The 17,329-nt window shown below is 52.4% G+C and overlaps 3 protein-coding genes across 3 annotated transcripts; 1 reads left to right on the forward strand and 2 right to left on the reverse strand.

The window, feature by feature from the left end:
• Nucleotides 1-244: 244 nt before the first annotated feature.
• On the forward strand, nucleotides 245-6,296 carry BROUX77_005434 (uncharacterized protein; the record flags this gene model as incomplete). The annotated part of the gene is made up of 3 exons (XM_073750307.1): nucleotides 245-377; nucleotides 566-752; nucleotides 806-6,296. The coding sequence occupies 3 exons, from the start codon at nucleotides 245-247 to the stop codon at nucleotides 6,294-6,296; spliced, it is 5,811 nt and encodes a 1,936-aa protein (XP_073604320.1).
• A 500-nt stretch (nucleotides 6,297-6,796) lies between these two features.
• On the reverse strand, nucleotides 6,797-9,574 carry BROUX77_005435 (uncharacterized protein; the record flags this gene model as incomplete). Its single annotated transcript, XM_073750308.1, has 1 exon — nucleotides 6,797-9,574. The coding sequence occupies one exon, from the start codon at nucleotides 9,572-9,574 to the stop codon at nucleotides 6,797-6,799; it is 2,778 nt and encodes a 925-aa protein (XP_073604321.1).
• Nucleotides 9,575-10,111: 537 nt separating this feature from the next.
• Nucleotides 10,112-16,346, reverse strand: BROUX77_005436 (uncharacterized protein; the record flags this gene model as incomplete). Its single annotated transcript, XM_073750309.1, has 2 exons — nucleotides 10,112-15,748; nucleotides 15,807-16,346. The coding sequence occupies 2 exons, from the start codon at nucleotides 16,344-16,346 to the stop codon at nucleotides 10,112-10,114; spliced, it is 6,177 nt and encodes a 2,058-aa protein (XP_073604322.1).
• Nucleotides 16,347-17,329: the final 983 nt, after the last annotated feature.

Consider the following 17,329-nt stretch of genomic DNA (forward strand, 5'->3'; position numbering starts at 1 on the left):
GCCTGCCAGCGGCCCCTTAGCACAATTTAAGCTCTCGCAGCAACGCATTCAAATCCACAGCGCGTCCACGGCCTGCGCCCTGCTCGACACTGTCCCACTCACACTCACGCTCGCACTCGACGACAACACCTCGACGACTTCGGCGCAAACACGCTCATTCCGCCATCCACACCGGCCCTGGCCCTGAAAACCGATGGACTGAACACTCGACTACCGACCAACTACGTCAGCGACCCAGCGCACCATGTCCGAACTCAACCCCAATGGCGCTTCGGCGTCGTTTAGGCGACCCGAGGCCATCGTCCAGCACCGGCCTTTCACATTGCACGAGGCCCTTCCGTATTCCCCGCACACCTCCGTGGTCCCGTTTGCCTACGGTATGCTCCTTCCTTTCTCGGACCTGCGCTCGGCTCTGGTGCCTAGGCTCAAAGTTTTCACTTCCTTCCCGGCGCGAGACCTCTTGAGCTTCAGCGCCAATCATCTGCCTCCGAATATTGGACTCTGGCTTTCATGTGAGGCAGGTATGCTAATCTTGCGTTTGCTCTTACCTTCTGGGCACATATAGATTTGATTCCCGAGCCCACCACCGGATCTGGCCATCTTACCTCCAGCATCGCCGATCTGTTCAACCACACCGAGTTCGACAAGTTAAATCAAGATGGTCTAGCTGCCGACCCTGCTACCCAGAAGAACGTCAAGAAGGTTGCCGACGTCTTGCTCCACGACCTCAAAACTAGTATCAAAACCACATAGTATGCTATGCTCTTTGCTGCGCTGGCGAGATATGAAACTAACTTGGATACAGTAAATTCAAAACCATACCGCGTGTACCAGGGGCTTCAGGTGCAGATATTCTCCCATCACAAGCACTATCACCACTTTCCAAAGCTATCTTCGACAAAGTTTCTGGCTTGTTCGACTACCAGGGGTCCGACCCGCGAAGCCCAACCCAACTTCCCATACAGAGCAACGGCAACCCTGCAAGGTCAATGTCAAGCACAGTCGTAATACCACCAACTCTACCGCCACAGTCTCCAGCAACTCCTCTGAGTGGACTACCACCTACTACCCCGAAAGGCCTCGGGACTAGCTTAGCCCTTAATCACGAGACTGCTTCGCAGGCACAAGACTTATCTCGTCGCCGAGTAGGCTCTATCCCAACACCCCAGGCTATCAGACAAACCGGCAACTTCGAGATTGCGATTCCACTTAAACGACCAGCGGATGCTAGTGAGTACGTGGATATCCACGAGGACGACGTAGACATTGCACCAAAACAAGAAGACAAACACACCCAAGGAGAACTTGGAACCTCATCAAACAACCCTCAGCAAATACCGTTAAATCCACCAAACATGTTGAACAACGTTCAAGATTCTTTGGACTCTATCATGATGGATGTCGATGGTGGCAAGGCTGGCCTTCTGATTGATGTTAAGTCAGGCCTGAACTTGAACAAGAATGAACAGGTCGTACCGGCAGAGTCTTTGAATCCCCCGGCCAATTTATCAGCAAGAAAGGACAAAGATGTTGTTGTCAAGGATCTCACTCGAGATACACTTGATCAGCGCCAAAGAGCTAATGTTGCTCTAATCGAATTTGAGCGGTTTACACATGATACTTTCAATGCCGTATCCTCTGCTATTACAGGAGCATCTGGCTGTGAACATATCGCTGTTCTCAATTCTGACCAGGAGCCAGTTCTTACTACCCCAACACATCAGGCTGCAAACACCCTTCTGGTAAAGATTATCAACCTAGGTTCTTTCGAAGAAGCGGATGTTGATGCTCTGCTTAAATTACAGAAGCTGTCAGAAACATCCATCAAGGGTGTTGCTAATCTGCCCCTAAAAATTGAAGAATCATGGACTGAAGATGATTTGCAATCGTGGATCTCAAGCATTGCTGCCATCGAGACCGCTCTTCGTGCCACCAGAACAGCTTTGCGTATCATGTCGGGAGGAAGGGAGGATAAACAGCTTTACTCCGAAACTATTATTCAGTATTCCATTGATCTTTTCAAGAGCATCATGGACGGCATTATCATTCCCATCGTGGAAATGAGGAACTCCGGCCCTACTTCTGCGCTGTTCAAGCTCATTTCACCTAACCGCAAGGCCATCACACCACTGTTCACTAATACCCAGAGACTTTTTGATCTTTTGGCGTCTTTGGTTGGCACCATTGAGTTCTCCGACAGCGTCATGAACACTCTCGAGTTTACAGCATCGAGATTGATCTTTGTCGAAAATGCACATTATGAGAAGGACTCCGCCATTGGCGTTCAACGCTTTGATGGCCTTCGTTTAGTAGCGATGAATATGCTTTGTCAGATTTTTATTCTCAAGCCTGAGCAACGCCAAGGTATTTTGACGGATATCTTAACTTCACTTGAAAAGCTTCCTGTTGGAAAACAAAGCGCGCGCCATTTTAAGCTTGCCGACGGTGCCAACATTCAGCCCGTATCTGCTCTGATTATGCGTTTGATTCAATCAAGTTCAGGCAAGGTAAAAGATGTCAAGACCTCCAAAAACAAAGCTCTTGGTCAAGATGAGGAAGTGCCCTCTTACGAAGAGCAGGTCGAAGGGCAAGATCCTGCGACTCCCTTGGGCCCTCGCAAAGTTATGGCTACTATTCGCACTGAAGAAGACGCGAGTGCTCAGCCCGAGATTGCTGTCAAAGAGCTTGATAACACAGTGAACCCCCTATTTGAAGCCACGAAAAACAATGCCAACTTTGTTGTCAACTTCATTGTTAGTCGAGCTCTAAACTCCACCAAGTCCGGCGATACGCCCTACCGCAACCTTTTAGACTTGTTTGTTGAAGATTTCACCACCTGTCTTGATTCCCCAGATTGGCCAGCAGCTGAGCTTTTGCTCCGCATGATTATGCTCCGCATGGTAAAGCTTTCAGAGGCCGAGCGGGCCCCCGCTCCCGCAAAAAATATGGCACTGGATGTCCTGGGCACAATGGGGGCTTCTATCTCACGCCTTCATTCACAAGTTCGCAAGATCTCTTGCGCAATGGAGGGAACCGAGTCAGACAAACTTTCACGTTATCTCGCTGATCTTGCCTTTTCTTCGCTTGACAAGCATTGTCGCGTGGAAGATGTTGTCTCGTGGGCTGGTCCTTACCGTACTACTTTAGAATTTCTGGAGAGCCGGCAGATGGATGACCCTTATTTGAGAGGGGCATTATCGTTTTTAGTTTGTGATTGGGCTTCTACGGCCTGTAACGGATATCGCTCATTTACAGAAAAGGAGGTCGAAAGAGAGGTTGAATTCGGCTGTCTTGCATATCGTCTGAGAATGATGATTGATGATGAGCGTTGGCTAGCCAATGAGTATTCGTTCAATACCGTCACTCCCTCCCACGCCAAGCTGGCGTTCTACACCTTACTCTTGCGGTCGCCTCTGTGTGAGTCTTTCCCGACGATCCTGAACATTGTTTTGGGCTCAATGGCTAGTGATCAGGCCACGGTTCGCAGCAAGAGTTTGAAGAGCGTCAACCAGATTCTTGAGACTGACCCTGCCATCCTCGACGGTGACTCGGTTGTCATTCACCTGATTCTTAAGTGTGCAGGTGATTCGTCACCACAAGTTCGAGATTCTGCTGTTGGTCTTATCGGCAAGTGTATAACGATGCGTCCACACCTGGAGGATGAAATGACACCCCGTGTTATTGAGCGTTTTACCGACTCTGGAGTGGGTGTTCGCAAGCGTGCCATGAAGCTGGCACGTGATATATACCTTCGCAAAAACAATAAGGCTATTCGTGGACCTGTTGCTGCCGGCCTGCTGCTCCGTGTCCAAGATCCCGACGAGGGTGTGCGTGATTTGGCGAAACAAATGATGGAGGAGGTTTGGTTTGCGCCCTTTTACAACGCCGAAGAGTCGGCGGGATACCAGACGTCCCTCACCGATCATGTCAGTTTGATGATTCGCATTGTCAAGTCTGGCAATGTTGCTGGTGTGTTGGACAAGGTCCTCCAATCAATCCTCAGCACTAAAGAGGGGAAGCTTGTCGAAGGGCCATTCGGCGTATGCACTAAGCTGGTGGCCAACATGTTTGGTCTCATAGACAACCTCGACTCGGATGATCCAACAGTACCTGCTGGGCGAGATGCTCTCTTAGTACTCATGATTTTCGCAAAGGCAGATTCTAAGCTTTTCACATTCGAACAGATTCGCCTTCTAAAGCCCCATCTCTCTGCGATCCAGACACGCGAGGACCTCATTGTCTTTCGTGCCGTCACTGCCATCTATCGCCGGGTTCTACCCAACCTCTCCAAGATTCACTCAGCCTTTCTGCAGGAAGTTCGTGCCCTGCTGAACCAGTCTGTTTCTAAACTGCAAAAGCCCCTTCTCGATAACACTATGGCTTGTATCTGGATCATTAGCGATATTCTGCAAAACATTGCGCCCCTTTCCCGTCTTGCTGCATCTTGCATGGCCGGTGCCCAGGCACAGAAAAACAAGCCTCTGGATGCTAAAACTCTTTCTACATTCGCACGCTATGCTATCCTCATGGGAATGATTGGGAAGCACTGCAGTCTGGAAAGTGAAGTTGACTTCTTCAGAGATAAATTCCCAAGCTGGAAAGGCAAGATGGTAACGTCACTGATGGTCGATATTTTGCTTCCATTTGCATCAAAGGGACGGCCTATGTCCATGCGCTCTTCAGCCCTCGATTCTATTGGTCTGATTTGTGAATCATCCCCTCGTAACTACGTTTCACCAAATGTTTACACTTGCTTCCAGGCAGTCTTTGATGACCAAATCCCTCAGCTGGAAAACATGATACTATCCTCTTTCAAAGAGTTTCTGTTAACTGAAGAGCGCAGGTCTGAAGCTGCCTCTGCGGAGGCTGCCGCTGACAAAGCAGCCGGAAAGAAGCGCGAGCTTACTGTCATGGGCGGTACTAACTTTGACGATGTGGCTAGTGCGACTACCCAACGGTTCCTCAAAGATATCACGCGGATTTCTCTAAGCGCTCAGGATGACCACGCATTTCTGGCTATGGAAGTTCTGGGCAGTATTAACCGACAAGGTCTGGTCCATCCAAAGGAGACGGGCATAACTCTCATCACCCTCGAAACGTCAGACTCCCATAAGATTTCGGAGACTGCCTTCCAAGAGCACAAGGTGCTGCATCAAAAGCACGAAACAGTTCTGGAAAGAGAATATGCCAAGGCCATTCAGTCAGCCTATAACTACCAACATGATGTTTGCAAAGATGATCGTGGTGCACGCACAGGCCCATATCAAGCCAAGTTGCATTTACTGATGGAAGTTATGAAAATCAGCAAATCAAAGAATCGGCAGAAGCTACTGGAGAAAATCTGTTCTCAGGTAGACTTCGACCTCAACAAGCTGAATGTTACCTATGACGTTCCCAGTCATGTGAAATTTTCGCGGTTTATCATTGAGAATCTGTCTTATCTTGAGTACGTCACACTGGGAGAAATAATAGCCACCGTCAACATGATGGAAAAGATTGTCATTACCACTGGTGCTCCGATCGCGCAGACAATTGAGTCTGATATCTTCAACATGCGAGTCAATGCTCTTCTAGCAAACGACACCCCTTCTGCGCCTAGTGCACCGTCTATTGCCCCTGTCGTGCCTACTACTGATTTTATGGAGATGGCACTGGATGGCAACTTGAACCTCGACGGTACAGTCAAAGAAGCAAAAGAAAGTACACCCACACCAGCAACTATTGAGCTTGATGTTGAACCCCAACGGCTCAAACAATTCACCACAGCAGCAAGCATTTTAGTTGCTTTATGGGACGCGCGCACATACCTCCGTCGCTTATACGGCTTGGGTCTTAATCGTCGTGAAACTAAGGCCAAAGCCTTGGCTAAGGACCTCGGCAAACCGCCCGTCAAAGTCCAAGGCATCACAGGCGACAAGCTCTGGGAGGAACTTGGCAAAGTCCCATCGGCGTTTGACAACCAGAAATCACAGCTGCGCAAGCTCAAGGCCTTTGTTGACCTGATGAACATTGACAGCGAATTCAAGGTCCCCAACGAAGACGAGGAAATGGACGATGGGCCCTCAACGCCGCTTGGCGATGACGACAACGACGATCTCGACAACGACGATGATCCGTCAAACTTCATGGCTGCCGAGACCCGCGGTCGCAAGCGAAAAGGAGTCGGCACGCCAGGCGGTGCACGCAAAAAGCAGGCGCGCGCATCATCGAAAGCACGCCCCCGAGGCCGGCCGCGCAAAAACCCGGTACCTGAGCCGGAGCCGGAGCCCACCGAGATGCCATCAGAATGGATGTGAAATCCGAAGAATCCATCCAGACCTCGAAGCTTCTGCCAGTAAACCCACAAGTACTCTTTCTCTTTTTTTTTCTGTCTCTTGTTCTCTCTTACATTTCCTCTTCTTTTTTGTTTCATTCTTTCGCTTGGCTTTGTTTTTTCTTGGCTGGATAGTCTAAAATCGGTACTGGTGTTGTTTTTCTTTTTTGGGGGAGAGCCTCTGCATTGCATCATCTTGTTGCGTTGATATCCGTTCTTTTTTTTTCATGCTCTCTCTGTTCTTTTTGTAACATACATATTCTTATACATCTTAACCCTCCACGGCGGCGTTTTATTTGGGCTTGATATCACGGAAATAGTCATCCCATCAACTACTACATAATTCAATTATTTGCAAAACGGTGAAGAAAAAGAAAACGTTAACTCATGGTTCAAGTCGTGATACATCGTGAGTACAAGTGTTCCGTTCAATACTTTTATCTTACATATGCAGCATCCAACCCCCAAAACAACACATCAAGTTCAAGTATTCCTCTGCTCACGTCCAAGGTCCGCATCGCCCTCGTCCTCTTCCAACTCGAGGATCACGCCCTCGGCAATGCCCCAGTCCTGGACGACTTCTTGATCCGTGTAGACTTTTCTCTTGTCGCACACAAGCGACTTTCCCGGCCGATCGACGACGCAAATCGCCTCTTCGCGCGTCATCAGGTGTTCAAGCATGAATTCGTCGTCGCTGAGGTGCGGCGTCTGGGTGAACTTGAGGCGGAAGATGGCTTCGGTGAAGCGGGCCATTTGGACCTCGGGTTTGACGGAGACGGCGCCGCCGGCGGCGCCGTCTCCGTCATTGCCGGTGTTGGTGTCGCTGGGCACAGCGTTGGGCTTTGGTGAAATCTGCCACTTTTCGCCCGTGCGCACATTGAACAGCAAGATGGTCTCGGGCACCCGGTGGTTCTGGACGGCGAAGAGGTGTGCGTAGAGCGCCGTCTGCAGAATGTGCTCGTTGGAGAGCTGCGAGACGAATTTGATTTCCCAGAGACAGGCGGGGTAGCGCTGCATGAGGGTCTCGTTGGTCCTGAGGTTGGCCGCGGACTGGTGGGGATGGTCGGCGGCGGCGGCGGCGGCGGCGAGTTTCTTGTGCGGCGCTTTGATGCCGACGATGTCAGCGACGCCGATAACAACTGTTCTTTGGTCGTCAAGTGTGTATTTGGCGTCTTCAACGGCCACCTCGAAGCCAAGGTGAGAGCCGTATGGCGAGCTTTTTAGTTCTTCATTTAGGCGGTTTCGTGCTGTCGTCAGGTCCTGCGGAGTGATCCAGTCGTATGGGTGGTCCTCCATCTGCAGGAAGCGAGGCTTGAAGTTGGATCTATCAGATTCGTATTTACAGGCTGTTCGGCCCAGCCACCGGACATCTTGTTTGTTGAGTTCATCTCGGAGCGGGATTCGTGAGGGGTGAAGTACATTCTGTTCGGTAGCGAGTGTTGTCAGGGTCTTGAGCATTTTGTGCTCGCAAGCTGCAACGACCATGAGGCCGTTGAGATCGCTGACGACCTCGTGAAAGTTCCAATTCTCTTGTGGGTAGAACTGGTCTGCTTCGACGTTGCCCGTTTCATTAGGCTTTGGTTTCTGAATGTTCCACTCGAACGGGATGACCACTGGAATATTGATTTGTTCGCGTTCAGGAAGCGGTGGTGAAAGGACACGGATATCAAGATATTTGTTAATAATCGACTGCGCCTCTTCGTCGGGAATAAATCGGACAGTATTGGTTACTGAGGTAGTGGTGTTGAGTGCTAGGCCGTCCTGTGCTGGCCGCCCAGGTTCAGGGCCAAAGAAGATTACATTGTCGGAGTATGGGAGGTCCGAAGTCTTGTCCCAAAAAGCAGTTTCCGGGATGGCATCGGCGTCAATAAACGGCATGAGGTTTTCGCTGGCCTCGTTGACGATCACGAGCTGTTCACGGGCGCGGGTGAGTGCGACGAAGACCTGATTTGAGCATCGGTCATCGGGTACATCCCGCGCAACGAATGTGAAGTAGGAGTTGCCGCTGATGCCGAGAAGAATGACAAGATCCCGCTCGCTGCCCTTGAACTGGTGGACTGTGGCAGCTGATAGCTTGCCTTCGATAACGCGCTCGTCGAGTGGCCCATCGTCGTTGATGGTCACGGAAATCGGCACGCCGAACTCTTCAGCAAGGCAGTTGACGAGTTCGCGAACGGGACGACTGGTGCGAATCACCGGCGCAAGGATCGCCGTGTTCTCGGCGCCGTATTTCCTGATCAGAGGAAAGATTTTGGCAGCAACCGCGCGCGCATTAAATATCTTTGCGTTTAAAAAGATGGGCATTGGGCCGTGTTTGGAGCCGCAGATGTACTTTTCTCCCTGAAGATAGACCTGGTTGATAAAGTCTACGGTCTGGTGAGACATGCGGAAACTCTTGCTGAGGGTTTGCGTAGCCCACTTGTATCCCGGCGACAGGGAGCCTAGGAGGTCCGGCGCATAAGTGAGGAACCGGGCATCGGCCTTGCGGAACTCGTAGATGGCCTGCTTCTCATCGCCAAGGACAACCAGGCGCGCAGACCTCCCGAGGGCCCGGTTGTTGACGCGGATGAAGACGCAGATGAGCCAGAACAGGAGCGGGGTGCAGTCCTGGAACTCGTCCAGCACAATCACGTCAAAGGGGGGCTGGCGCCAGCGCGGCGGCTCGCCTTCACCGAGATTGAGGCGCTTGAGCTCTGCAAGCAACTGGGCATCCGTATATAGCGAAGTATTAAAGAGGCGACATGCCATCCCGTGGAATGTGTACACGGAACACTTGTTTTGATACTTGTCCAGCCGCTTCTTAGTCTCCAGAGAGAGCCGCTTCGAGTACGTCAAGATGGCGATGCGTTCGCCGGGCGCAGAACCAGCAACAACAGCCTCGGCTGTGGCTGTCTTGCCAGATCCCGGGCGCGCTGAGACGAGGACATGGTGGTCCTTGGAAAGCTCAACGATGCGCTGCTGCTCTTTGGACGGGACGAATCTGGGCTTTTTGAGCTTCGAACTAGAGCCTTGCGGGGGAGCCGCGGGAGAAGCAGCCGCAGCTGTGCTGTAGAGCCGTGCGGCTGAAGTGAAGATGGGAGGGTTGAGTGGTCTAGTGGGAGCGGGAGAGGGAGAAGCGGGAGCGAGAGCAGCGGCCTGGGTAGAGGCAGTCGGGGAGCCGCGGGACGAGAGCGACCGGGTCGGGGACCGAGATTCGGACCGGCGCGGGGCAGCAGGGACGCCAGGGAGGGCAAACTCGGACTCGTCAAAGGAAACGTCCATGTCTGATATGGAATGCGCCAGCTGAGAATCAACGGTGATCCATTGCGACGGCGGAGAGGAGGATGAAGCCGAAGCCGAGGAAGAGCCCAGACAGACGGCCGCGACAGGAAAGCGCCTGCTTTTTAGCAAAGCCGGGCGAAAGCGAGTAGAAACGCTCAAAGGGCGCAGCAGCTTCGGCCTCTGTCGCAGCAAAACTTGGCGCATTGTCGATGTATCCAAGCCCAGCGACTAGCCTATCGTCAAGGGATTCTCTCCACCAGTTCCCCCTGGCACAAGGCTGTGATTCGCTGGGCGAGCAAGCGTCGCACAAGGCTGGGGGTTGGGATGTAGCACTTTTCAGCCGAGAGCACAAGGCCCCAGGCAGAACAACCAACGAGGGTGGCCTGGGACAACAAAATGAGGCCATCACAGGTTATCGCGCAGAGAGATGGCGGCCGGTTTATCAGATTTGGGCTACATTGTTTGTATTTTGTTCCTGTTTCTCTCGCTTTATTGTGTAATCGCCAACCCACATGTAGTAACCCTAGCATGCTTCCCCTAAGTCTCCTTTGGATCCGTCTGCACACTTCCTCTACGCAACAACCCCATTCCCAGAGCCACAGACGCACCTAAACGAGCCGGGCTTGAAGTCTGGCCCTGAACGGGGCTGAGCCAGGGTCCTAGCCCCGGGCCTAAGCCGCCACTGCCCAGCCCACCGCCGCTTCCCCCGGCTCCGAGCTCCGACAGGTCCAGCACAGCCGGTGGCAGGCCCAACGACGGGATCTTGGCGTCGGGGACCGCCTCCAGGGCCTCGTGGGCCTTCCCCTTGCTGTCGCGCAGACTGCCATTGCGGCTGCTCTTGCCGTCTTGTGCGTCGATGGGATTGAGACAGGGCGACTGTGCCACAAACTCGCGCTCCATGATTTCATAGTAGAACATCTCTACCGCCTCTTCGTCGGTGCAGAACTCCATCATTTCGTCCAGGACAAGATCGAACATGGCTTGTTTGGGTCCCGCGGACCCGATGCTCGAGCTGTCGCCTGCTGCAGGGCTTGTGAATATGGGCCGTAGGGCTGGCGAGTTGCGGAATGTGGGCTTGAGCAGCGGAGAGTCCGTTGGGCCTAGGTGGGACAGGCCAAGATGTGGGAAGGCAGCCAGCGTGGCTGCTCGGTCGACAGCCAGAGACTTTTCCTTGGTTGAACCTCGGTTGGAAAACAAATGATTTTCCAGGAGCAGGAAATCGCCATCTTCTGTGATCTGAGCGAGGAGACAACCAGTACGATGGATGTACTGTGAGTAGCGGTAGTCTGGGCTTCCCCACGAGTACCGAACATCGACCGACGTAGGGAAGTTGGCCGCTGCCTCTACGTCAAGCACAAAATCAAAGCGGCGCAGAATCTCCCGCTGAAGGTAGAAATGGTGCGTGTTGCTTGCGACGGAAGCCGGGCGCGAGAAAATGCTAGGCGCGGCCAGCTGTGTCGGCGCAAGGCGCGGGGTATGTGTCACGGACGAGGACGAGACTGACGCCACACTGGCCGTAGAGTCTACCATGCGGCCTTCAGCCTGCTGCTGTAGTTGCCGCTCGTGACCTGGAGGAGTAAAGGCTACTGGGATGCGGAAGGGTCTGCGGAAGGGATTTTCGTTGGTGATGGCGCTGAGCTCATTGATGGGGACTTCGACGAGACGGAGCCCAAAGTTTGCAGCCTCTCGTGCCCACCCATCGACAGCATCCTCAATCAGCTTGGCTGTAGTATTGAGCCAGTCAATGCGGATATGGTAGCAGTTGTCGGGGTTGTGCAGACAGTCGTAGTGCAGGTTGATCCGCTCGGGCCGGTAGGAGCGCTTGCGGTGGTCGACGTCATATTTCATGACCTTGCTAAGCATGACAATAGGTTTTGGGTAGGAGCTTTGCTTGAGCTTCGACTTATGCTTCGAGGTGCGAGAGGCCGACGCAGTCTGAGCCGCCGGAAACGTGCCTGTGGGTGGTATTATGCTGTTATTGATGCCGGTGCTAAATGCAGGTGGCGAGTCACCAACGACAGAGTGTGAAGACGTGACCGATGGTTCCCGGTGCATGCCGATGGCATCCATAAGCGGTGTCGAGGGGACAGAAGGGGCTTCTTTGTCCTTGTCTTTCCGACGGGAATTAAACCAACTCTGTGGGATCGGCTTTGCGTACTCTGCCGCGATCTGGTAAAAGTACTGGCCGTCACGGAAAGGGTGGCGTTGCTGCACGTGTATGAACAAACCCCGATCCTTTTCTTCCTTGTCCTTGTTTTTATCATCAAAGGATGACCGCGACATGGACACCATAAGTCGGTCTCCCAGGATCTCAGCCTCCTCGCGGCTTTCAAGATCGTCAAAGTTATCGAGTAGCCAGGTGGTCATGTCCGAGCCAATGAAGCAGTTGTAGTGCATGCGCAGATGCCAGCGCCGGTTCTGCATGCGGATACCGCCTAGCTCGGCCGGCTGCTGAATGGCCTCTGCCAGGGCTGCTAGATTAAGCGATGTTTTGCGGAAGCCATCCCGGCTGGACAGCTGCTGACCCCGCCGCGGGCCGTCGGGGCCTTCGACGAGCGGAAGCGTTTCATATTCAGCTGCAATGACCAGAGATGGATCTTCAGTTTTGTAAACAATATCCAGCGGATTGGGATCTCTGCGCCGCCGTGAAGAGCCCATGGGCATAAAGGGTCGCTCTGTGGGGGCTACAAAGCGATGCCGCTGCCACAGTTGCGCAAGTCGCTTGATCCCTTCCAGCCGGATTTCTTCAGAGCTGTAGCCGTTCTGGGCCCTTTCCTGTGGCCCTTGACGGGCAACCATGGGAATCAGAACAAAGCGTGCTCTCCAAAACCGGAGTACATCCGTCATCTCCTCAGTCTGCCCCGCAATGAAGGAATCGACTTGATTCCAGTTGAGGTCAGGGCGATATGTGGTCATGTTCATAGCCCGATGCTCATATTCCTGGTCTAGCAGCGTGCGGATGGCCGGTCGGTAGACGGCCGGCATAGAGGATGAATATACCGTAGAATCCAACTTCCGTGTGTAGATATTAACCTCGATTTCAGTGCCGTTGGAGCACGAAAGCTGATGGATCGAGTTTCCTGCGCTCATAAAGATGCTTGTGCCGTCTTCGACTTGGCTATCCTTGGAAAAAATGTCGCCAATCTTGAGCATCTTCTGGCCGAATGCTCGCGCTACGGCAGGGCCAATGACAACCTGAAAGCCCTGTGAGAAACGAAGAGACATCAGCTCACGAAGGAACTCCTCCCGTGGCTTGGAGTCTTCGGGGATAAACTCGTCATCGCCGTTTTGCGCGATGCTGTAGGGCATGCATTGCCAATCAGTCTCAAACTCCTTTTGTGTGGGGAAGTATTCGGTAGTAAGTGGTACGGCGGCCGGACAGCACAATGCCTTCCACTTCATAACTCTCATGCGGGAAGTATGTGGGAAGACGTGCTGCCACAGCCGATACTGCGTCGTATCATCAACCTTGGAAAGGTCGGGGTTCGACGGGTTCAGAAGCATCAGCCATGGAGACACGGCGGCCGTGTTCTTGTGCTTTTCATGTTTGCCATGGCTGTTCCCGTGCAACGTTCCGCTGCCTACATGGTTGATTGGCGAAGCGCCAAGGTCGTTCTGCGTGCGAGAACTTCCGTGATACACATTGGGCAGTGCTCCCATACGTAGTTTATAGTTGTACATGCGGCCGACGTCGTTCTGGAGCATCTGTGAGTACACAACCTCTGGGTCTTCTTTTGCGGTTGTCTTATTGGAATTTGTAGAGTTTGTGCGCGCAGCAGAGGCCCTGGGCGTTAGTGATAGAGCTTCGGCTTGGAGTTGCTGCAAGGAAGTGACGGAGCCCATGTTGCGCTTCAGGATTGGGATGCTCGGCGTAGAAGGTGTACCGCCAACGTTGGACCAGTTTTCTAGTCTGGGCGAAGCCTGTGAAATGACTGAAAGCGGAGGAGATGGTCGCACAGAATTGGCATTAGCCAGAGGAACTGTAGCCCCAGCTTCCAGATTTTGCGACCCGGGGGCCTTGACAACTGTGATAGTTTCTAGACTGGGCTTTGCAATCGCCGCCTTGGGAGCGGCAATGCCAAAGCCATGCTGCCCCAGGCTAATGTTTCGCATGAACTTGGGTGCTCTGCTTTGCGTGCCAGTGGTGTTTACACTGTTGCGGCTGGGCGTCACTGACGTCATAGACCCGGCTACTGAGCCAACCACAGATCCGACCACAGAGCCAGCTGCAGAGCCAGCTGACTCCAATTTATCAAAGCCATCCAACCGGCGGAGGGTTCCCATGTGACTTTCAAGGGTTGGAGCAGCTATGCTCCCCCTCCTACGGCCAGGTCGCTCAACGTCGTTGAAGTTTATGGACATTTTACGGCCCGACTGACCTAGCCCAGAGCCTCCGCGCAACGCTTGCTGATTCTCTGAAAAGGAGCCAAATACGCTGGAAGAGTCCCCTGGAACTCTTCTAAGGACTTCATCGCCTTCCCGACTAGTCTTTTGGCCTCTAACGGCAGGGAGTTTTGCGCGACCATTGTCGTAGTCAGTCAGCAGCCCTGATATTTTGCGATGGTCGATTTTGCGGCTTGCGCCCTGTGGAGGCTTGTCCATGCGGAACATGGCCATACCCGATACTCTTTGGCTCAAGGTATCAAATGGCTCCAGCTCTGGTAAATTTACCGGCGCGTCTCCATTACTCTGCACGGCCTTCTTGGCCTCTCGCCCAGTCCAGCTCATTTCCAACAGACCCTTGGGAAATGCGGGATCAGTCAACAATGGTGGAATTTCAATCTCATTGGTCTCAAGCACACTGCGCATCTGTAGACCATACATGCGACAGCGGATAACAAAATCATCATCATGATTAGTAGGGCTGGCACTCGGGCCGTTTCCATCGTCGTTGTCGGAGCCGGCATTGGATCCTGCCACCGCCAGCACAATGCCCTGATAAGACAGTGCCTCTTCGGAAGTTCCCGTCCAGAAAGCCACGTGCAGCCACTGTGGGACTGCATAACTCCATTCATCTGTTACTGCAACTGTTGTCGAGGCAAAGGAATCCACACGTCGCATATATCCACTGCCAGCCGTGACAGTTTTGGCAGGTGAGATGGACTCGGTGGTTGAAACAAAGCTACCCACAATAGAGTTGGCTCCCCGTGGTGTGCTCTCCCGGCTGCGAATCCAGCGTTCTTTGCCGTCCTCCATCAACTGCCGAGTGCGGTATCGAAAAAGAGGTACTGAATGCAGAGGAAGTTTTGGGACACAGACCAAGTCAATCCCTATGCCGTTGCCAATCAGACTCTCGGTAGTTTTGCGAAGAGTCTCATACTCTACTTCAAAGACACCAGGACCCGGGCTGATGATGACGAGAGAGACGCCTGTGTGATTAAGATCTCTGTCAATATAATCATGGGAAGACAGACCAGATGCCATGGTGATTGCTTCTAGGAAGTTTCCATACATGGCAAAAGATGAGTTGGCTTTAATTTGGTTCAAAGCAGCAGCCTCATCATCTACAGCCGCAAATGGAGCGAGGACTCCGGGAGCCGTTAGATGATGAGTACTAATGTCGCGCCGGAAATAGTTGAACTCTTTTTTCAGTTCATAGAGAATAGTTGTCCATTCGCCGCTGGCCATTTCGCTAACAACAACTCTGTAAAAGTCCTTGTATGGACGGCGATCGCCCGATGGTTGAACGCCGGTATAATAGTCCCCAAGCTCACCCGAGACAAACTGGGCAGAAATGCCAAAGTCATACTCAACTCTAGCGAAGAGCACAATGGTTACGCGATGATGTGCTTTGAGCAAGGCCCATTTTTTAAATAGAGCTGGGAGGAACCCGTTGACCACTTTGTTAAACATAATTTCTCCGGAACCTTCGGCATCAAAATCCCACATCTCACGGGCCATCTGAATAAATAAAACATATCGGGCGCTTTCACTGCGGAAGACTGGCCGCGTATTGCGTGTAAAAAAGGCAGAGTGAACTTTTTCTTTGCCGACAAAAATAGACGTGACTGTGGCTTTGATGGTCCCCATAAAGAGAATCGATTGACCACGGTAGACAGTAGTCTCTGTAAGCTCGTCAACAGCAAGACGCCACATGTCGGAGCGGGAGAGGTACTGGTCACGGAAACTTAGCTCAACATAACCAGCTTCAACGACTGGGTTTGAGGAGTCAATCTAGAAGCCTGTCAGTCTACGTACATCCGACGGGACGGAAAATTGGGGCATGACCTACAGCCGTCAGGACCACAGAAGTGCCCTTCTTCATGCCAAAGTTGTCGGCAATGTGTTTCACAGCATAGACCTCAACCTGTGGGTGTCGGATCTTAAGCTCGCGCGACATATCCTTGGCAACGAAAACATAGCGCTTTCCATATGCCTCAGATTCAGAGAGACCGGGTGTCTCTGCACCTCCGCCAGCTGACCCAGCCGCATTTTTATCTCCGCCACTTGTAATCCTCAAAAGCTCCTCTCCAAACGCGCCCTTTTCCTTCTCGGTGACCACAGTCATGGCCATCAGCTGGCCAGGGCGAATGTCGCCGCCTACCAGCTCAAAGTTGAGCAGCACATCATCAGGAGAGTATCCCTCGTTGACAGTGACTGTGCATCGACGCGATAGCAAGCGGGCTCGTCCGCTAGCCGAGTAGGCGGCAGTGGACGCGGCCGAGTCGGGCGACCGTGTGCGCTGGAAAGAGAGGGGAGACTTGTCGCCGCTACCTCTGCTGACTTGGCGCAGATGGCTGGTCAAGTTCCGTCTGGGCAGATGGCGACTCATGATAGGACACAACTTGGATATAAACCAACCCCGGTCCGTAGTAATCAAAGGTCGACGAAAGGGAGCAGGCTGATGCCAATCTGATAAGGAAAACGCGATTATAACAGCCGTCTGAGGGCTGTTTAATATTGTAGCAAAGACAACTGGCTCGTTCCGCCAAAGCCTATTTCCATCGTTGATCGTTGATCGCGTAGTTGAAACAGAGTGACTTGGGATGAAATATCCTTGACGGCTTTGGAGCTTCTTGTGGCCTGTGGCTCATTTACTGCGAGTTGCAGCTTGCTTAATTGGGCGGCAGAATTGGGATATGAATCTCACCGCCTTCTACTTTGGGCCAAAACTGGGTTTCGGAGACCCTAGTGCACAGAGGTAACCCTGCCAACTTTTGTGAAACATGAGATCCAGCAAACATCACATCCCAGCCAGAGTGAATGATGCACCATGAGACACGACGCGCGTAATCATCTTCTCTTCAATCTTGTTTTGCTATTTTCGCACTCTTTTGGCTCTACTGCATATATCAAGCTATGCACAAAGGCTTCTGTATCAACACCCTGATGGCCACGGTGGCTTGTTTTACTGTGTTGTACTTGTGCCATGCTCCGTGAGACTGTTGGATGCCCGCATTGCACACGAGACACAGCAGCCGAGAGTAAAAAGAGTTGACATCTGTGGTGTTGCCACAAGAACGCTACTGGGATTGGAGTGACAGAAGAGTGAAAAGATTATGCCATTAACAAACAAGAAACACATGCACATGCTGTGCTACACTTGAATCAATGTTGACTAGAATCGAAAGATACACCCTGCAACGTTCCTCTTACTTCATTCATGGCTCTGCCCTATTCGCTCTTATGCATGAGACCCACGGGGTTGAATTTTGAATCTTATTTAAGATAAGCTATACCAATACGATCAGATGTAAACTTGGGCAGTAATGGTTGCTCATGGGGAAGACACGGAAGCACATGGCTGGTATCTTC

The sequence above is a fragment of the Berkeleyomyces rouxiae genome, assembly GCF_048999995.1.
Source record: "Berkeleyomyces rouxiae strain 22BRR77 chromosome Unknown BrBRR77_ptg000005l, whole genome shotgun sequence".
Lineage (NCBI taxonomy): Eukaryota > Fungi > Ascomycota > Sordariomycetes > Microascales > Ceratocystidaceae > Berkeleyomyces > Berkeleyomyces rouxiae.